General features: G+C 38.9%; 3 protein-coding genes across 3 annotated transcripts; 1 reads left to right on the forward strand and 2 right to left on the reverse strand.

Moving 5' to 3' along the window:
• The first annotated feature begins 2,228 nt into the window (after positions 1-2,228).
• On the forward strand, positions 2,229-6,911 carry LOC121808572 (malate dehydrogenase-like). Its single transcript, XM_042209126.1, has 7 exons — positions 2,229-2,385; positions 5,032-5,190; positions 5,304-5,479; positions 5,740-6,017; positions 6,109-6,244; positions 6,328-6,439; positions 6,611-6,911. Exons 1-7 carry the CDS (start codon positions 2,343-2,345, stop codon positions 6,703-6,705), a joined length of 999 nt encoding a protein of 332 aa, XP_042065060.1. The 5' UTR covers positions 2,229-2,342; the 3' UTR covers positions 6,706-6,911.
• A 1,519-nt stretch (positions 6,912-8,430) lies between these two features.
• LOC121807474 (transcription factor MYB14-like) lies at positions 8,431-11,521 on the reverse strand. Its single transcript, XM_042207710.1, has 3 exons — positions 11,126-11,521; positions 10,921-11,050; positions 8,431-9,249 (listed from the first exon to the last, which is right to left on the reverse strand). Exons 1-3 carry the CDS (start codon positions 11,256-11,258, stop codon positions 8,766-8,768), a joined length of 747 nt encoding a protein of 248 aa, XP_042063644.1. The 5' UTR covers positions 11,259-11,521; the 3' UTR covers positions 8,431-8,765.
• A 1,422-nt stretch (positions 11,522-12,943) lies between these two features.
• On the reverse strand, positions 12,944-16,690 carry LOC121809911 (chromatin modification-related protein eaf6-like). Its single transcript, XM_042210760.1, has 7 exons — positions 16,484-16,690; positions 16,279-16,373; positions 15,805-15,905; positions 14,462-14,531; positions 13,764-13,791; positions 13,532-13,592; positions 12,944-13,352 (listed from the first exon to the last, which is right to left on the reverse strand). Exons 1-7 carry the CDS (start codon positions 16,494-16,496, stop codon positions 13,250-13,252), a joined length of 471 nt encoding a protein of 156 aa, XP_042066694.1. The 5' UTR covers positions 16,497-16,690; the 3' UTR covers positions 12,944-13,249.
• Between the last annotated feature and the right edge of the window lie 3,317 nt (positions 16,691-20,007).

The raw sequence follows: 20,007 nt of genomic DNA on the forward strand, positions 1-20,007 counted from the left end.
CTGCTGCATTTCTGTTACATCCTGCATTTCCTTTAACCGTATTTGGCACCTTGTGCTGCCTTGTACCTTGATTCATTCATGGCTCTTGTCTTTGTTGTGGCAGGTGCACAAGAGTGGGCAGAGGTTGCTCTCTGCGAAACTGCAGTGTTGCTGCAGCTGTACCCCTTCTTCTGGGCTCGGAGCAGCTTTAGGTTATGGGTGTGCAGGGGTGCAGATGTGCTGCAGTCTTTTTCCTCTCTTTTCCCGGCTCGTGGCAGCCTTGCAGCGGGTCTGCAGCTCTGGGTGGTACAGACCGAGTTGCAGGTGCTTATTGCATTCGTTTCCTTCTCACTTTAGTAGGGTTCTCGGTCCCCTCTAAATAAGGTGGGGCTGCCCCCTTTCCTTGTTCGTTTCGTTGGCACCCGGCTAAGAGTGTTAACCGTTTCTCCCTTGATTTACTTTGGCTATATTTGCAGGGAACGAGCTGACCATTCTCGGCTATTGTTTTGTTGATTCGGGCCCAATGGGCCGTCATGATGGGGCCGCGGTCCGTGCCTAAGGAGTGGCCCATAGCTCGGACACTCCATACTATTGTAATAGGATAGTATTTCTACTTGAAGTTTCCCCCTTTGTATTTCTTTTCAACTTGTATGAAAATAGTTATACTAGTTGGTGTATTTCATTTCCTTCATCTTCATTGTTAATATTTGTAATACTCGATTTAAATTGGAAAAGCTAACTATCGTGTTTTTTTGTTTACTCAAGAATAACATATATTCTTTCGGCTTCCTCCTTTTGAAATTTTAGTATTTATTTCATAAATCTTGAGAAATTAGATCTCGGCTATTACAAATTCAAACGGCCGACGAGAGCAATCGAGCGCAACGAGAGTATGGTGCGCAACGCCATATACAGAGTCAACGAAGAAATTCAAAAGTTCCAGGGGTATTACCTCCAGGAAGAGCGGTCGGCGGAGAGCGGCCGGAGTGAGGTCGACATCATCAGTTCTGCCTTGTTGACCTATCAATCAATGAACTACAAGCCGTTCAAGTACCTCAACATTTGGCAGGAGACGCGGTCGCATCCGAAGTATAGGGGAGGCGTAACATCCTCCTCTAGTGGCTCCTCCAAACGGTCAAGGTCGGTATCCCTATCCGACGCCGGCTCCGAAGACGTGGCTAGCCAACTTGCCGGAGCTAACTTAGGTAGCCCCGACGCCTGCCCGAGCGGTTCCCAACTCCGACCACAAGGAAGGAAGAAGGCGGCGGCCAACCGCCGTTGCGCCGCGACTCCATCCGACGATGCTCCTGAACCCGCTCCCGTTCCCGTTCCCTATGCGCCACCTCCACCCCCCACCAACTCGTTGTGGGCGATTTTAGCCCAACTCAATATGGCCGATAGGTCAACTATGACCCCCGCGCAACTTCGATCGCGTGAGGCCATGATATTTGGTCTCCAAAAACAATTGGGGGTAGTGCCGCCGGATGAATAGTCTTCCACGGGGGTATTTTTAGCTTTTAATTATGTAATTTTTAATTTTTAGGAGTTTAATTATATAATTTTTAATTTGTAGGAGTTTAAGTATGTAATTTTTAATTTTTAGGATTTTAATTATGTAATTTTTATTTTTTAGGATTTTAATTATGTAATTTTTATTTTATTTGTAATTTGTAATATTATTTCGTTTTTTAATGAATTTTAATATTATGGAAATGTTTTTATTTAAATTGAATAATAGAATGGTGGGACCCTTGTGCTCGTCCTTGCGGAAGAGCAAGATTGTGGGGGTTGTGCTCTTGCCTAAGAGCAGGCAGAAAAAGTGGAGTCGGGCCCACAACCGGGCTCGTTGGCAAGAGCACGGTTGTGGGCTCTTATTTTCTTATCAAAATACTGTAAAATTTAATTATTCTATGTTTGACATTAGTCCACTTAGTGGTGTCGAAACGGGTAGCGGGTAACGGGTAATCCCGAACCCGACCCGTTACCCACCGGGTATCGGGTACCCATTACCCGACGGAATCGGGAAACGGGGCGGGGTCGGGTATAATAATTTTGGGTTTTGCGGGTATCGGGTAATACCCGACTAACTGCGGGACGGGTATCGGGACTAACTTTTCGGCCAAAATCGGGTGCGGGTACCCGCCGGTACCCATTTCGATACCCCTAAGTCCACTGTTCCACGTCATAAGCCACGAGTAACTTGGCAAAGACATCGTGTTGACTTCTTGTGTTGTGTTTGTCTATATTTTCCTCCGATAAATAACCCCACATTCTATCACAGTATCACTCATCATATCAAACTCAACGCTATCTCGAAACACTCAAAAAAAGCTATCGTCGTCGCCATCGATTATTTAAATCTAATGGCCAAGGATCCAGTTCGCGTTCTCGTCACCGGCGCTGCTGGTATGAACTCTATCGATTTTACTTTTCGACTACTTCTCCGATTTGTTTATGCTCATTTAATTTTGTGGATAATTTGATGCGTATACAGCTGGATCGGTGTTTTCATTAGATTTAATCGTCTGATTGTTAGTGCATACTATATTATCTTGATTTGATTCTTTTTAAGCCCATTCTACCGAGATCTATGATTGGCTTATACTTAGCTGAGTTTTTGAGGCATATTAATATCTTCTCTTAGGCCATCCACAACGCTATTCCTATACCGTTGCTTAAACTACTATTTGCGGGCTCCACTGTACTTTTTTACTCCATTCTTTAACTAAGGAACGAAACCTGCAACCCTCCGTTCCTTAACCGTTCCTTAAATTACTATTCATTCAATTTTATTTTTTTTTTATTTCCAACTCAATTCAATTAAAAACACACTTTAATAAAAAACAAACACACTTTATTAAAAAACACACCACATTAAAATAAAGTTACAACTTAAACTTAAAAAAATAAAAAGCACACACTTAAAATCCTAAAAAAATAAAAGTACACAATTTTAATAATTTCATCCGCCAAAGTTTGCCCAAATGTGCTCAATTAGATCCTGTTGGAGTTGGGTGTGGGCGCTAGAGTCGCGTGTCCTTGCACGAATAGATAACCGTTCTTGTATAGACGGATGCGCTCCACTTCGAGGCGGACTACTTGCGGTTGAGCTTTCGGGGGATTCGGGGTCGAATCAATTTCCCGCCTCGGGTCCTTCGTCTTGGACAATCATGTTGTACAAGATTATGCACGTATACATGATGTCGACCATGTTCTCCATGAACCACGTACGAGCCGGAGCTTTGATGATGTTGAAGCGCGCTTGGAGAACCCCGAACGCCCTCTCCACATCCTTGCAAGCAGCCTCCTGCTTCTGCGCAAAAAGAGTCTGCTTTGGGTTCGCAGACTCATTGCACTTCTTCACGAAGGTTGGCCACTTCGGGTAGATGCCATCGGCGAGATAGTATCACACTTTATAAAGCCGGTTGTTGGCGACAAAGTTGATGGCCGGCGCTTTACCATCCAAAACTTCGGTCAAAAGGTCGGACTGGTGGAGCACGTTTACGTCGTTGTTCGACCCGGGGACCCCGAAGTACACGTGCTAGATCCAAAGGCGGTAGTCGGCAATGGTCTCGAGTATAACGGTTGAGTGGGTGCCTTTGTGGCCGCTCGTGTAGGACCCCTTCCACGCCACTGGGCAATTCTTCCATTGCCAGTGCATGCAATCGACGCTGCCGAGCATCCCGGTGAATCCGTGCACTATTTCGTGAAGGTCGAGCAGGAACTGACAATCGGTCGTGCTTGGCCGCCAGAGAAATTCGTCGGTGAAGGCTGCCCGGACGCCTTTGCAGAATTTGAGCAAGCACATTCGCCCATTGCTGTCTCCGATGTGGATGTATTCGTCGAACATGTCGGCCGTTTGTCCAGTCGCAAGCTGGCGGATTGCTGCTGTACATTTCTGCAGCGTCGTGTGGCTGGGACGGCCGACCGCGTCGAACCCTTCCTGGAAGAACTCTTCCCGGGCTGCCAAAGTATTCGCGATGTGGAGAAATAACGGTTTCCCCATGTTGAAACGGCGACGGAAGTACGTATCTCCCCAAACTGGGTTATCGCAGAAGTAGTCGCGTACTAACCTTGCGGCGGCTTCCTCCCGGTTACGATGGATGTACGTACGGGAGCGTCGTTGGGGCGGCGCGGCTTCTTCCGCCTCCGTCGTCGATCTTCTTGAAGTGATTGTTCCAATATTTGACGCATTTGTTCAAAAGGATCCATTAGTTTGATTAAATTTGAGAGAAGAAAAACAGAGTTGATTTGAGATGAAAATTGAGGTGGAAATATAGATGATTGGAGAAGAATAGATGTGTGTTTGTGAGTGAAATGAATATGAAATATGAGTATTTATAGATGTGTGTTCCGCGGCGTCACGCGTGCGCTGAGAGCCCGCCACGTCGCCTCGGCGCGTGGCGGAACGTATCGTGCCGCGTGCCGCGGCAACGACACCCGGCACGGAATGGTGACGACACGGCGGCTGCAACGCGTGCCGCCGCGGAACCGTTCCTCCGGAACGGCATAGGCACCGCAACGGCACAACGTTGCGGGTGCTCTTACCGTGTTCCTAATGAATTATTTGGATGTTCAGGTGGAGTTTCACTTTTCGTTATTAGTTTTGCATAGTCTTTTCTGATTTGTTTGTTTATTTATTTTGTGTGTGCATAAATATAAACATACACATGTAGTTGACTATGCTAGACTGAACCTTGAGGTTTATCTAAACTTGCTATTCCATGAAATATAAGGTGATCCTATTTGCAAACAGTATGGTTATACTTTTTTGCCGGTTATCAACTTTGATAGTTTGAGTACAATAAAATAAATTGGGATCTAGGCAGCATGCCTGTAAATCTATAGTCTTGCAGTCTTGCTTGACTGTTAATATTTCAGCCTTAGCTTAACCACATGTTGATTGGATGCAATTAACAGATGCTATATGTTTCATCATTAGCATTTTGCCAGCATGATAGTTTTGGGGAATTGTATATATACCGGCTGTGCACTAAGTTCAAGATATTGTATGGAATAGTCAAATGTTAATGCTATTTCATTGGCTTTCAGGGCAAATCGGATATGCTCTTGTTCCTATGATTGCTAGGGGAGTTATGTTGGGCGCAGACCAGCCTGTGATCCTCCACATGCTGGATATTCCACCAGCTGCTGAGGCACTTAATGGTGTTAAGATGGAATTGGTGGATGCAGCATTTCCACTTCTTAAAGGTTGACTCTCTTGAGTCTTGATAGATCTTTGTACTTCTAATGTATAACTATATGTAGTATTTAATTTGAGTGTTTAGTTGTGCTTCATCATTTTATCTATACTATGTGATCAGGTGTTGTTGCCACCACTGATGCCATTGAAGCTTGCACTGGTGTGAATATTGCTGTAATGGTTGGTGGATTCCCAAGGAAAGAGGGTATGGAGAGGAAAGATGTTATGTCCAAGAATGTCTCCATCTATAAATCCCAGGCTTCTGCTCTTGAGAAGCATGCTGCTGTTAACTGCAAGGTGATTACTTGTCAGTGTCTTTAATGTTAAAATGACACGTTACATTCCAGGAAAAATCTGCAAAGCAAAAAACAATTATGGCTGTTGGGAATATGCATCCCAGCATCTCTGTTTTCCTCTCAGTTTATGTAGAACTTTTAAAATTTTGAAGGGGCAATAATTCATCTCTGCTGGAAACAGTTTTAGAACATTATTTAGTTGGATTGTAGTTTAAGTTGGACGATTCCAGCTCTAACTTATAATTCTCGTCTCCACTGCAGGTTTTGGTAGTTGCTAACCCAGCAAACACCAATGCGTTGATCCTAAAAGAATTTGCTCCATCTATTCCCGAGGAGAACATTACCTGTTTGACTAGATTGGACCATAACAGGGCTCTTGGGCAGATTTCAGAGAGATTGAATGTTCAAGTGTCTGATGTTAAAAATGTCATTATTTGGGGAAATCACTCCTCAACACAGTACCCTGATGCCACTCATGCTACTGTTAACACACCAGCTGGAGAGAAGCCTGTACGTGAACTCGTTGCAGATGACCAATGGTACTTATTTTACGTAAATTTTTTATTTTGTGGTCCATTGTGTAAGACTATTTAATTGACAATGTACATTGCTTTTTCATCTTTTTCTTAGGTTGAACACAGAATTCATCACCACTGTCCAGCAGCGTGGAGCTGCTATTATCAAGGCGAGAAAGCTCTCTAGTGCACTCTCAGCTGCTAGTTCCGCGTGTGACCATATCCGTGACTGGGTTCTTGGAACTCCAGAGGTATGCATTGGTTTATACTGATTATCATGTTAACCCAACAATATTTGTTGTACTTAGTTCTCATCTCATGTTTGCTCTTCCAGGGCACTTGGGTATCAATGGGTGTGTACTCTGATGGTTCATACAATGTTCCTTCTGGACTCATTTACTCCTTCCCAGTTACTTGCAAGAATGGAGAATGGTCTATCATTCAGGGTGAGAATATGAGTGACGACTTTCATTTCAGTCTAGTCTCTAGTTAATTTGTTGCAAAACTTCAAATACAAGTATTCTTGTTTAATTTTAGTTTTTCAGCAGAATAGATTGACGGAACTGTATCATGATTTAAAAGTTTGTTATGTTAACTCAACTTTACTTGATTTCCAGGCCTTTCCATTGATGAATTCTCGAGGAACAAGTTGGATTTGACTGCTAAAGAGCTGAGTGAGGAGAAAGATCTCGCATATTCTTGTCTGTCTTAGGTTTTCCCCATATTGCTCGATGGCAATGAATAGAAGTCCAGCAGTTTTGAATAATGCCCATTGGCTTATGATCAATGGTGAAACAACTTCACTGCAGTTGTTGAAGTACTTGTGTTTGATAGAGATTTTTCATGTTGATACAGACTTTATTGCCATCGACAGATTTGTGTGTGTAACATTTTGATGGAAATAGTTCATTTGATAAATTTCCAAAGGTTTACAAGCTTCGTTTCAGCCACCACATATGATTCTTTGAGAAAATCGTGATGACATAATCAAACGTGTGATAAACAAGTGGCTTACATTTTCTAATGTGGTATATTTGGTTGGTTGGAGGAGGGGAATAGGGAATCACACCTTGGTCTCTGATGTTTCTTATGGGATATATATAGAGATTTCAAAATAATGAAAATTACATACTTTCAGATAGCAACGTATGTATGTATTCACCATTTTCATTAATCGTTACACAACAATTCTGGTAGTAAGGAGAGAGCATCGCATTTTTCATTGTTCGAGTGGTCGCGTAATCGAACAACATCATTGAATCTGCAGCCTTCAATGAAACCAACGCTGTTCCGCTTGGGGTTATGTTTAATAGCTGGGCTGATTTCACCATCCTTGGATTGTGCAACCTCTCAAAAACACCGGCTCCTTCTTTAATGGTGTTTATCCAATTGAAATTGCACCATTACTTAGAAAAAGTGAGCCACCCATTCAGGTACAAGATATTATCATTACTGCCTCGACAATTAGACATCCAACCCATAATCGCAACGACCCAATTGAAAGAGTGGAGCTCTATCTTTCAACTGAGCTATATCCCCATTAACGAGACAAGGCTCAACCCTAGTCTACATTCTAAAATTGTTTCTGGTACATCTTCTTCATTTTAAAGAAGGATAACTGATACATATATTTTAATGAACTAACTGATTGTCTCTTCGGAGAAATCCGATAAAATTGTAGCAATACAAAGAAAATTAAAGAAAGATGTGACCTGAATTAACTACTGTCAAAATTGTTTCATTGTTGCATTGTTTAATGATAGCAATTCTATTTTTCTATAGTATATATAGGATAGGGACATAGGGTTACACTACAAACTTCTCTCAATATATAAACTAGGAACTAAGATCATGTCCACGGTACTCTAAAATCCAAAATAAAGTACTGATAATTAGCTCGTACTCCTAATCCCATCTTATTTTGAGTAAAATATATCATTTTTGGATTTACATTAAAACAAATCTAAAATATTTTTTTAAATTATGTGTTTAGTGTAAATGGTTGGAGAGGTTATCTTGTTACTAAAATATGATGAATTATTGTAAACATCCATGTAAAAAATGTTATTTTTGCTTTCGTGTGATTCAAAATTAACAACATTTTAAATTTCTGAAATGTTACTAGTTTATATTTTTTAATTAGCTTATATTTGTATCCAATTCATACATCGATTATGACAAATGTAACAATATTGTTAGTATATTAGCGCATTCGTTTCCTTCTACTATATATAATTATTACAATTCACTAAAAAATATTGTTTCTCTGAATAATTTGTGCGCGGTTGCACAAGAGACAAACTCTTTACAAATTTGAAAAATTGGTCAAACTAAGATAATTAAAATTTTCTTAATCGTGATTGATGTGCTTCATTTAGCAAAATTACGTAACCATTAAGATGATAGGGAAACATGTTATTGGACACATTAGTACATGTGATATGAAAAATCAATATATGTTCACAAGCATAATAAAATCACACAAGATACAAACTGGTGAAATAAATAAAATACGAGGCCTGATAACACATACAAAATGGTTAGGAATCGGCACCCTACCTCACTATTCCATTTCATAAAGTAGAATTTTTCTAAGTCAAACCCTAATTGCATTCACTCACACACAACTTATTTTTCAATTTTTTTTCTTCGTTCTGAACTCTACCTCCTCTTCCCATTATCCACCCACACGGTCAAAGATGCCAATATTAAAAAAACACTAAAATTCTTAGCTTCTACCAAAAAAATAAAAATAAAAATAAAAATACAAACTCAAAATTCTGGTAAATCGGGCATGTCACCAGCTCTAGTGAAAAGATTGTACCAAAAGTCCATGCCGCCACCACCATCAACTTTTGAATCTTCAACACTTTTCAATTCTACCAATGGTAAATGGGCATCAACATCATCCTTTGTTTCCCTAGCATCTTCATGAGCCAATTCTTCCGACCAAAAACTTTCATCGATCGTCGGGAAATACTCAGACGAGTAATCGATTTCCTCCTTCACGACTATCTTCTCCATCGACGAATCTGTGACCGACGACGTTTCACTACAACATTGTTGTGGACTAGTAGTAGAAAAATTGTTATTCCCAGATTCATTTTGTATGACAACATTGTTGTCACATTCTGAAATTTGAATAGTCTTGGAATCTTGAGAGGACTGATTTAGCTTTTTCTTCAAATGAGTGTGCCAAACATTTTTTATTTCATTGTCCGTTCGCCCCGGTAATCTTGCTGCAATTGCTGACCATCTAATAACCACAAATTAATTATATCAAATTTTATGACAAAAGTAGGATTTTTGCACGAGTTGGGCAATTATTATTTAGATTTGTAGTAGTAAACTAATGACAATTAGGGTATCCACTACGGAGTGGACGCGGCTAGGCGGCGGGCGGGCTATAGTGGCAAGGTTGTCCGCCCCGGGGGTGGAAGCGGCAGGCGTGGCGATGGGGGGCGGACGGGCGATCGCCGGGTGCGGGGCGAGGACGCGGCGGGGGCATAGCCGCGCCTATAGGCGCGGCGACCATAGTGGCGACATCCGCCGCGGCGCATGCGGCGCCAATGTCAAAAAAAATTTTTTGTTTTTTTCCTCTATAAATACCACTCCTCACCACCTATTTTTCACCATTTTCACAAAATCCCTCCACTCACTATCTACACAATCACTCTCTAAAAATGCACCGAGGAGACGACGAATCACCCGACTCTCAGGAGTCGGGATATGGCAGCAATCCATCAAACCCCTCGGGCTATCCTTCGCATCCATCGGGTTTTGGCGGATATGCAATACAACAAATATTCGGCCATAATTACCTCGTTTTCTAATTATTTACACTGCGATTATTTAAATTACACTTGATTGAAACTAAAAATATTTTAAAATGAAAATTGATTATAAAATTTGGGGGCTATTGGAAGTGTCCACTATAGTGGCGGAAATAGAATTTTGGGACTGTGAACAACAAAATTGGGGCTATGGATAAAAATTGGGGCGGGGCTATTGGGCGTGTCCGCCTTATAGTGGACACCCTTAGCATAATTAATGATAACGGACAAACATTAAATCTTGTGCCTCGGCTTTAACTATTGAGGCACAGAATCCTAAGGAGATACAGAGACAAAACATTAATGATTCTGTAGATCTAGAGACATTTAATTAATGATCTAATTAATCTAGTTAATTATGGGAATCAACTTCAGCAATACTTGATTATTCCTTCGCTAAATTCCAACATGCACGTATGTAGAGAACGGATCCACTAATTTTTTTTCTTAAAACTTCTCCTTAATTTTGTCATGTTGCGAAGAGTTTGATCAATTGTTTGTAATTTATTAATAAATCAAAAAATATATTCATATTCTATGTGCAAGTAGCATTTTGTTTGTAAGTGACATGCGAATGCAACTTGCAAATATAAGTTATATACAGTGGCGTAATGATTAAAAAAATAAATATCTCATATGACCAATGTCTTGGAAAATATTATTAATAACGTTATTGATATATACTAGTCAAAATATGTGGCTTCTTTATTGTAATCTTCCTACGTGCCACTGTCCAACTAAGAAAACACTTGAGAATTTTCACTAAAGATATATGACATGATGACATCCTCTATCACTCTATGTCTAATTGTCTTCCATCTATTGGTCTATTATCATTAACGTAATTATACAGAAAAATCTTTGTTGTACACAATTTAATTTATCAATTACATTAATGTGAATCTATATATTTGAAGTGCGATAATAGATGACATTACATACATGAACAGTGGTTAGTTGATGCATGTGACTCTCTTAAATAAAAATGATGAATTCGTGCAGTTAATATGCTCTGTGATCAGTGCAAAATTTGATAATCAGAGGCATTAAAAAAAATTAAGATTAAAGAAAGTTGATGGAGATGGAGATAATACCTGTTTCCAAGCATTTGATGTAAATTGATGATGGTTTGTTCCTCTTGTTTAGTGAAATTTCCCCTCTTTATGTCTGGCCTCAAATAGTTTATCCATCGCAGCCTGCAACTCTTCCCACATCTCAACAGCCCTGCAAAAAAAGAATGCACAAAAACAAATTAAGAGAATTGATTTTGGAAAGAAATTATAGAATTAGAATATGTACCTGATTGTTTTGGGAGTGCTCTCCAATTTCCATGGCCATGTTTCTGAATATAAGAGACTAAAATCTGATCTTCTTCAGGGCTCCAAGGCCCTTTCTTCAGTCCCATTTTCTCACAGCAAGGACCTCTCACCATTCTTCTAATTAATCACTTCTTTTTCTTCACCTTCTTCTTATCCTTTTTATCTTCTAATTTGTTTTGTGTGAATGTTATTTTAGGGTGTAGAAACATACACAGCCTCTCTCTGTGTTAGAGCAAGGAATATAAAGTATATGAGAGTGTTGGAAATGACAAGGGTGGGTATTGAATTCACAGCATCTTTCTTGTTAACTCTTAAGTATTCAATTAGTCCTTCCTGGATGGCAGTTTCCAGGAAATTGGATCTCTCTCTTAATTAAATTAATCCACACTTCAAACATGTAACAGTGGCTAAGACACTTAGTTTAAGTGATTAATTAGCATTAAGAATTTTCTTGGTGCATTGATGAGTTGAGAAATTAACACAAAGAAAGAAAGGTCCATGCACTACCATATTTTTAATCTACCTCAACCCCACATGTACCCAAAGTCCTCGATTTGTTTTTTTGTCACATCCATTATATTTTCCAATTTAGATTGAATTTTAACTTTGCATATTCCAATTATATATTGTAGCCGACTAATGTCGGATCCAAAGTGCTTGCGACTATCACCCTTTAACACTCGAGTTGAAATGATCATGAAAAATAAATTGAAGTGGTAATTAAGAAAAGTTAGGATACAGTCACTAAGTAAATATCGTGGATTATTCTAGAATTTAATGGTGGTTTACAGATGAGATACACAACATTGTGTATGCGTTTCGTGATGAGTTGGAATTAAAAATCTTGGATCGTGGTGGAATACATGGACAAAGGCCTAATTAACTTAGAAGATGGATTTAAAAATTAATAATTGCTCGATATCTCTTTTTGTTACATATTGGTAAGGTTTGATTCATGAATCAAAATACGACAGCAAACCTATTTTTTGGCAATCGACTCTCTAATATAAATTCCTGATACATTCGAAAAAATGTATAGTTAGGTCTTGGTACTTTGTCTTTCATTTCATTTAAGTTGGAGGGGTTAATCTTAAATTAATATTCGAATTTTGACTTTGTAGCAATTGTGTAAATCTGATCTCCATCCATTCCATAAAAACATATGCACAAATCTCCCTTACTTTTTCCTCTCTCACAGTTTACTCTCTTCACTTTAACTCAATATATATAATTTTCTTAATTTCTGTGCCGAAAAGAAATCCACCACATGAGATGGGACGGAGAGAGTAATATTTTAGAGGAACAGATAGAGGTTAGCAATAAAACTTTCTATAAACAGAAAAAGAATTGTACTGTCATTTGATCATAAACCTTGTGGATCGAAAGTGAAACTCGAAGGCGCTAAGAGACCAGACCCTTTGGCCAAACCATAGACCTTCTAAGATCATTTTTCAAACATGCTTCCATTTTGAATCAAGAAATAGATAAATACACATACACACATTAGTGAGTGAGGGGGTCGAAGACTAAAAAGTGAGTTATTTATACCAAATATTCTTCCTACAAATAGATCCAATTCGATGAGGCAATCAACACGAAAAATCACTGTTCAACTCTTTAACAACTAGTCGGATCTGGTGTATCATAAAGGATTTGTCCTACTGCTTGTCCCACACAGACTCACTGCTAATAATCAAGAACCAGGAAGGAGCATAGAAGTTGGTAGAGATAAAATGTGGTTATCTGAACTTATAATTTGCAATTCACTATAAAGGGTTAATGCAGGTCAATAATATGATGATGAACTAAAATGGAGATTTTACTACCAATAGCATATCATAGCAACTTAGGAGTAGGTACAAAACTCATAATCGTCTAGATGGAATAGTACAAACTACAAACACTGATACTTTGGGAGCAACATATTCTTTTTATATTTTCTGCTTTGTTACTTCTCTGGAACTGTATGGATTGAAGAATATGGGACTCTCCATTTTTGACCTCATGTGACATAAGATATTAGAGCAAAGTGAAATGATTTTGTCACAACTGCACTCGCTAGGTGAAAGAATACAGGTTACAGGATTGAGCAAATTTGAACGAGCTATCTCATATCAAGATCATCATCCTCATCAGGATCCAAGTCGCTCGTGATCTTGACTTTCTTTACTTCCCTCTGACCTGTTCTCCCCTTCTTTGGCTTTCCCCTGAAGATACCACTTTAATTATTCTTCATACTTGAATTAGAAATGACAAGTGTTAAAGTAATAGCAAGAGCAAGACTGACTGGAAACAGCTATCAGTACTAATCATTATTAACAAGAATTTTTTTGAGATGAACTCTTTTCGTAAGTTGGTTCAGTTATATCATCCAAAGTACACTTACGGTCCAGTAGTTGCTACACCTCCAAGTCTTGGTCTACCTTGAACCATGTCTGATTTTCCATCTATGGAAAAATATAGTGAGCATATATAATGTAATTCAAAACAAAAACAGCAGTATAAGGAAGGGGCATTATGCAGACTGATCATCTATCAGCCAAATACCAATGCTGTACAAGATGATTATGTTGTCAGAAATTCAAAATGACCATAACAGAGACTAAGGAAAGACTAACCCTCTTTTCCAACTCTGAGCTCCTCAGCCTGAGCAAAACATATGGAGTATAAGCAAGCAGTGTAGAAAATAAAAACTCATGCGGACTATAAGCAACTGCTATGCTTTTTCCAATATTTACTTGGCAAACACTTGTGTGTATCTAGATGTATAGTGCATCTGTCAACTAGGCTTCATTAATCCCAATTAAGACTTATCAATCCCTGGTTAGGTTTTATTATTCACAATTAGGATCACACTTGTCTTAGGTCCCACTGTTAATACATTTTAAGATGGGTAAATTACAGAATAAACTCCTGAATGACAGAAAATATAATGTAGGCAAAAGCATAAGGAAACACTTCATATAGTTGCTTGGCATGATCATAATCATTCTGTTATTAATTTTGTGAGCTCACTAGTTTTTCCTCGCACACAATCTATGATAAATGCATTTTCTAATGTTAGTTGCTGATAACAATGATGCGCCCAAGTAGATTATAACATAGACATCTGGCGTCCTTCCAGAAGAAAATGCAATGGGAGGCATGCACATACGACATTTGATGATCTATGCTCGAGAGTTTTAAGTAGCTCAAACAAAATGGCCATTGTAAGCCATTCTCATGAAGTAGCATAAACCACAATAACTTGGAGAAGCATTATACAAGAAAGTAATGACAATAATAAGCTTTGTGAACCTTCTGAGATTGCACATACCGCTGGTGAGGTGACTGAGGACAATGAGAATACTCTATCTTCAAGCTGAAACTTTCTGGATCTCTTTAAGCTGGAATAATGAAGAGGCATTTTATGTTTCTAAAATTTCAAACTAACAATATTTTTGGCAGATAACTATAGTAGATTTTTGAAACAAAACAAGAACACACCAGCAATTTATCAAGTCAACTTATTAACATTCATTATGCCAGAGCTAAGTGTGGTTTCAATCATTTCTCTCTGTGCAGAAAGTAAAGGGAAAGTCTAGTATGAGAGCTTAACAAAAACAATTGACTGTTTCTTTATTGAGGATAAAAGAACTTCTACCATTTGGCTATTTTTTCTGTATATAAATGCACAAAGGCCTTCCAGAAAAGAGTAATTCAATCATACTGTGCAATTTCAGTGTCTAATTATTTCAAAACAGTATCGAAAGCTCTGCTGTAAATGTAGATGTTCACAAGAGCATCTCAGATCTTGATAATTTAGTTTAATGTAATTACCGATGAATGTTAATCATGAGAAGAAAATGTACGTATGAAAATTCTTAACCCCATCCACGTATATCTCATACTTGGGAAGTTAGAACCAGGAACCCCCCTTCCTGCTTGTTTCAGTTGTTACCCTTACTCGAACATATGATTTAGTTTCAACTGCTTCTCACCCAGATGGACTATGTGTGTGTAACTGGATGCTAAAACTAGACTAATACTGGATATGAGTAAACTTCTGATTGCTTTACTAGTTACCACCAAGGATGTCTGAAGCACTATATGTTAAAAATTGAACTTAAGTCAGCTGTCTCACCTGATGTCGATTAGTGTTTGACACGTATATCATAAAATAAGTTCAATCAAACCTTTGAACAGCTCCTAAATAAGAAGATATTCTCTAGCCCCTCCTCCTAACAAATCAATTCTCTCAGATGGTAAAATAAGAGAAACCAATCCCTTTCAGAACAAGAGCACGAAACCAATCCCTTTCAGAACAAGGGCACGAAACCAATCCCTTTCAGAGCAAGAGCACTAAACCAATCACAGGATATGGCTGCCAACCTTAGCTAGTTCTAGTTAACCTAACCTATTTACTAGGATTATTGAGGCTGTAAGTAAGTTTCCGGTCAACAAATCAATAGTAACTAAGGGCCAAAAAGCCATTTTATTAGAATTGGTTATGAATTAGACATGACATTATTCTTTGACACAATATGCTGCAAAAAAGCAGGGAATTTAGGTCCAACAAGCTGTTAATAAAGAAATCACATTATAAATAAAGTTCACAGATAATGTGAATCTGCAGAAGATTAGTGCAAAGCTCAATGGACACGATATATAAGTTATTACTTGGATGCACTCTTGGATGAAGAAAGAAACCCATCAAAGCCCTTCAACACATTTCCAAACGTGGTTGTTTCTTGTAAGTAGCTCGTTTCCAGCTCATACACCTATCCGAGATAAAAACTCACTGAGACAATCAATAAAAAGGAGAAATCCCACAATCAAAACGCCGGGTTCACTTAAAGTGACAGGATGGGTTGTTAAAAACAATTAAAGTTAATCCACTGCTTATTTTGATGGATTGAATAACTTTGAGCTTGTTTGACCATCATATTCATATCATTCAAATACTCAATCCTATGTTTTATGAGTCTATCTTATGACTCAAAGTAAACGCCCTTACAAGAATAATTAACAGAAAATATAATACTACTAAGAAATTGTACTCCTATATTTGTAGTAGCATTTTTGAGTAATCTACTGACTTCTACGCAGAATATAAACCGAATCCAAAGTCATAATTAGAAAAGGGAAAATAACCTGCTTTTCAACACTACGGAGCTCGTCTTGCAGCTTTTCTCTCTTGTTCAGCAGAGAAGAAAGCATCGCCTTGGGATTATTGGAGCCTCTGAGCCCTAAATAATATTCCATTGCATCGAATTCAATGGAAAAAAAGTTGCTTTCACAGTTGCTAGGGTTTCAATTGCTGAAAAATGAAAACTCAGAAATCAGTAATCGTTCTTACCTTGCAACTCCATGTTCGCGCCAATTGCTTTCTTTTTCTGCTAACCGAATTTGGTGGTAACGGTATTTTGAATTGAACTGCTATTTTGCTTTAATTGTTTTTGGAGAAATTTATTTGTTGAAGTGCTAAACTGTGAGTAGATAAGGAAGTCTACATGCAGCAGCTACCCATTTGTGCTTCACATTTTATTCATAGCTTTGGATTGGTGATAAATAGTTAATTTCTCTGAACTTGGCGGAAGGAATTTATTAAAATAAATTTCATAAATAACATGTCACGAATCTCACGATGTTTGGGCTAATCTAGACATGCACAAACCGAATCGGACCGCCGGTTAACCGGTGGTTCGAACCGAATGGCGGTTCGGCAGTTCAAGCGGGCCGGTTCAGGTTAAAAAAAAGTGTGAACCGTAACTGGCGGTTCAAAACCGCCGGTTCGCCGGTTTGAACCGGCGGTTCAACGGTTCCAAAGGTAGGATTCCTGCTAGAGCGTAGGTTTTCAGGCTAGGTGGGTAGAAAAACCGTCGGTTTCCGACCGTTCAGCACCTTTTTCAGGTGGCAGCGTATAGGTGGCAGTGTATAGGCCTGAAAACAAGTCAGAAACCGTGGACTGAACCGCCGGTTCAGGAGGTAAACCGGCCGAAATTTGAATTTTTTTTTCTTCCAATTTTACTCCTATAAATACCTCACTTCCCCCGTCATGTTTACTCACTTCATTCTTGTGTCAACAAGGATTTCCTTCTCAATCTCAATTTCTTTATTTTCTATCCTCATTCTCTCTAATTGCTCAAGTTGTTAACTACTATATTTGTTGTTGTGTTTGTAATTTACTATTTATTCAATACTACATATTACATACTACTTTCATTTTGCATTATGTCTTTTCTCGTGGTGGACCGGGACATGGTGATCGGGGCAAAGGAATTGCCCAAGATCAAAGTAGTCGTCCCCAAAGATCAAAGCTACCTAGTCGTCGAGAAGTTATGTAAGAGGTTTCCCGAGTGGCGCCTGAACGCATGCAAGTAAGTTCTAAAAAATAAAATTATTTTTACAATTCATAATTTCATAAGATTGAGTTTTTTTAAAAAAATTTGTGTTCCTAATTAAAACTTCAACTTATATAATATTTATAGATAGAAGAAGATCATAGGATGGCCATGCTACTCGCTGAAATGCATCAAGGTGGGGGGAGAGGCGGTGGTAGTTCCCAACAACAAGATGACGAGTACGACGTGTCTATATCGTCGGACTCGGACAACAATGATGATAGATCTCATTCTCATATTCCGTCTAGCACCGGCGGAAATGAGGACATGCGTCCCCTTTCACCCACTAAAAAACATTGAAATCTGATATTTTTGTTAAACACTACAAGAAGGTCTCGGTGGTAATTCCAAGTCCTAATGATCCGCTCTCTCAAGAAGAGACATCGGCGTTTCATGCATATTGTAACTATTGTGATAAAGTCTACAAATTTGCGAGTGGTGGGGGATATGGCACCCTCCGTCGTCATTTGGTGACAAAGCATCCGGTAGAATGTGGCACTGCCTTTACCCAAACCCAACTAAACTTCCAACCCGGTGGCTCAGGTTCGTCAGGTATGCCTCTTTTTAAATATGATCCTAAAAATTTTGCTAACGTTATGACTAGATGGGCTGCAATGAAGCATTTTCCTTTTAATGTTTATTATGACAAAAAATTTGAGGTTACTATGCAAAGTGGTTTAAACGTAGCTGTCAAAAGAGTAGGTCGAATGACCGTTCAACGATCTACCGTTCGACAATGTTTGGAGAAAAAAGTTGAATTATCACGTTATTTACTCAACTTGGGACACAGAGTGAACATTCACTCTGATGTATGGACTTATTGTTTTAATAGACATTCATACATGGGCATTACAGTTCACTTTGTGGACAATAGTTGGACTTTGAACAAGCGTTTGATTGGTTTTAGAGAACTTGAGACACCACACACTGCACCCGAAATTGCTTCTTTAATTATTCAAGTTTTGAATGAATTTCAATTATGCAATAAGATATTTTCTGTTGGTTTTGATAATGCAACTGCTAACACTGCAAGTATTAATGACTTGATTGCGGCTTGTGCTCCGGTTATTGGTGGTAAGTATTTTCATGAAAGATGCATATGTCATATTTTGAATTTATGTGTACAAGATGCGTTTGAAATATGGCAAAAGCATGTTAGTCCTATTAGAACTGCAGTTAGATTAATCCATCAAAAGCCGCCTATTGGCAAAGCTTGGAAGAAGTATTGCCATCAAAAGAAGGTAAGATATACAAAATTTACCATGGATGTGTCTCATAGATGGAATTCGACATATGATTGTCTGAATTCTACTTTGACGCATAAAGATTCTTTGTGTGATTTTTTAGAACCTATCCCGTTTCTGATTTATATTTGTCGCATAGTTGTTGGGATCATAGCGTGGCTTTACTTAAATTGTTCAAATATTTCAAAAATGCGACTGTTGAATTATCGGGTGTTTATTATTGCACTGCTGTTCGTGTTTTAGATCATTGCATGTATATATCACTTGGTTTTAAAACTGCGATGAAAAATGCTTCATCTTCTCCTGAATTGATGTGTGTTTTATATTATATGATTACAAAATGGCTTAAGTACTTCAGTGAGATTCCAACGGTGTTTTTGATTGTAAAGGTCTTGGATCCAAAATGGAAATTAGCCGGTACCTCCAGGATTTTAGATTTTTATTATAACAATTTGAGTTCTATTGATCTTGTTCCACTTCAAGCATTACAAGTGGATACCAATGATCAATGGGGAGTAAACCTAACCGAAACATTTCAAATAAACCTCCCGGACCGGTCAATTATCCAACAAACCTCCGAGTTTAACTTGCGTGCTCTCTACAACGAATATGAAACCAAGTATAACAGTACCCACCAAGTCAGAAAACCTACCCCTCCTCAACAACATAACTTTGGCTTCGCATTTCAAACCGATTATGATGACCCCGACGCGCAATCCCAATTAGCCGACCTATACAGCTACAGCATCGGCGGAAGGTCGTCCTCATGTATGGTAAGTGAGTTAGATTTATATTTCGATTCACTCTTTTCCTTTGGTGATGAAGGTCCTACTCCTCCCGCCCAAATCGACATCCTCAATTGGTGGGGAACACACGAGAAAGATTTTCTCATATTTGCGTCAATGGCCAAGGAGATTTTTTCGGTTCCGGCTTCCACTGTCGCCGTCGAGTCAGCTTTCAGTGTTGGATCACGTGTGTTGGATGAATCAAGAAGTAAGCTCTCTGCGAAAAATATGAAAGTCGTGATGTTACTTGATGATTGAGCCAAAGCTGACGTCAGAGAACAAGAAAATGATTGGGATGATCGTCAGGAGGAATCACAAGAAGAATTCACCGGGGATGAATCGTAGGCCAACCGTCAACCGCCAGCCAACCCAAATAGGTAAGTAAGGTAAGAGAACTACGTGTGCTTTGATTCTCTAATGCAAATGAGCATTGGAGATACGTAGGCACCT

This window comes from Salvia splendens, chromosome 6 (genome assembly GCF_004379255.2).
Source record: "Salvia splendens isolate huo1 chromosome 6, SspV2, whole genome shotgun sequence".
Lineage (NCBI taxonomy): Eukaryota > Viridiplantae > Streptophyta > Magnoliopsida > Lamiales > Lamiaceae > Salvia > Salvia splendens.

Bases quoted from the DNA above. Each gene is read 5' to 3' on its own strand.
- LOC121808572 (XM_042209126.1), top strand. From the start codon at position 2,343: ATGGCCAAGGATCCAGTTCGCGTTCTCGTCACCGGCGCTGCTG. The intron at 5,480-5,739 runs GTGATTACTTGT...TCTCCACTGCAG, and splicing joins ATGCTGCTGTTAACTGCAAG to GTTTTGGTAGTTGCTAACCC. The intron at 6,245-6,327 runs GTATGCATTGGT...TTGCTCTTCCAG, and splicing joins GGGTTCTTGGAACTCCAGAG to GGCACTTGGGTATCAATGGG.
- LOC121807474 (XM_042207710.1), bottom strand. From the start codon at position 11,258: ATGGTGAGAGGTCCTTGCTGTGAGAAAATGGGACTGAAGAAAGGGCCT. The intron at 11,051-11,125 runs GTACATATTCTA...CTTTTTTTGCAG, and splicing joins AGCACTCCCAAAACAATCAG to GGCTGTTGAGATGTGGGAAG. The intron at 9,250-10,920 runs GTATTATCTCCA...TGTGGTTATTAG, and splicing joins CATCAAATGCTTGGAAACAG to ATGGTCAGCAATTGCAGCAA.
- LOC121809911 (XM_042210760.1), bottom strand. The intron at 14,532-15,804 runs GTAATAACTTAT...TCATTATTCCAG, and splicing joins TCATCCAAGAGTGCATCCAA to CTTAAAGAGATCCAGAAAGT. The intron at 13,353-13,531 runs GTAAGTGTACTT...TGGTATCTTCAG, and splicing joins GGTGTAGCAACTACTGGACC to GGGAAAGCCAAAGAAGGGGA.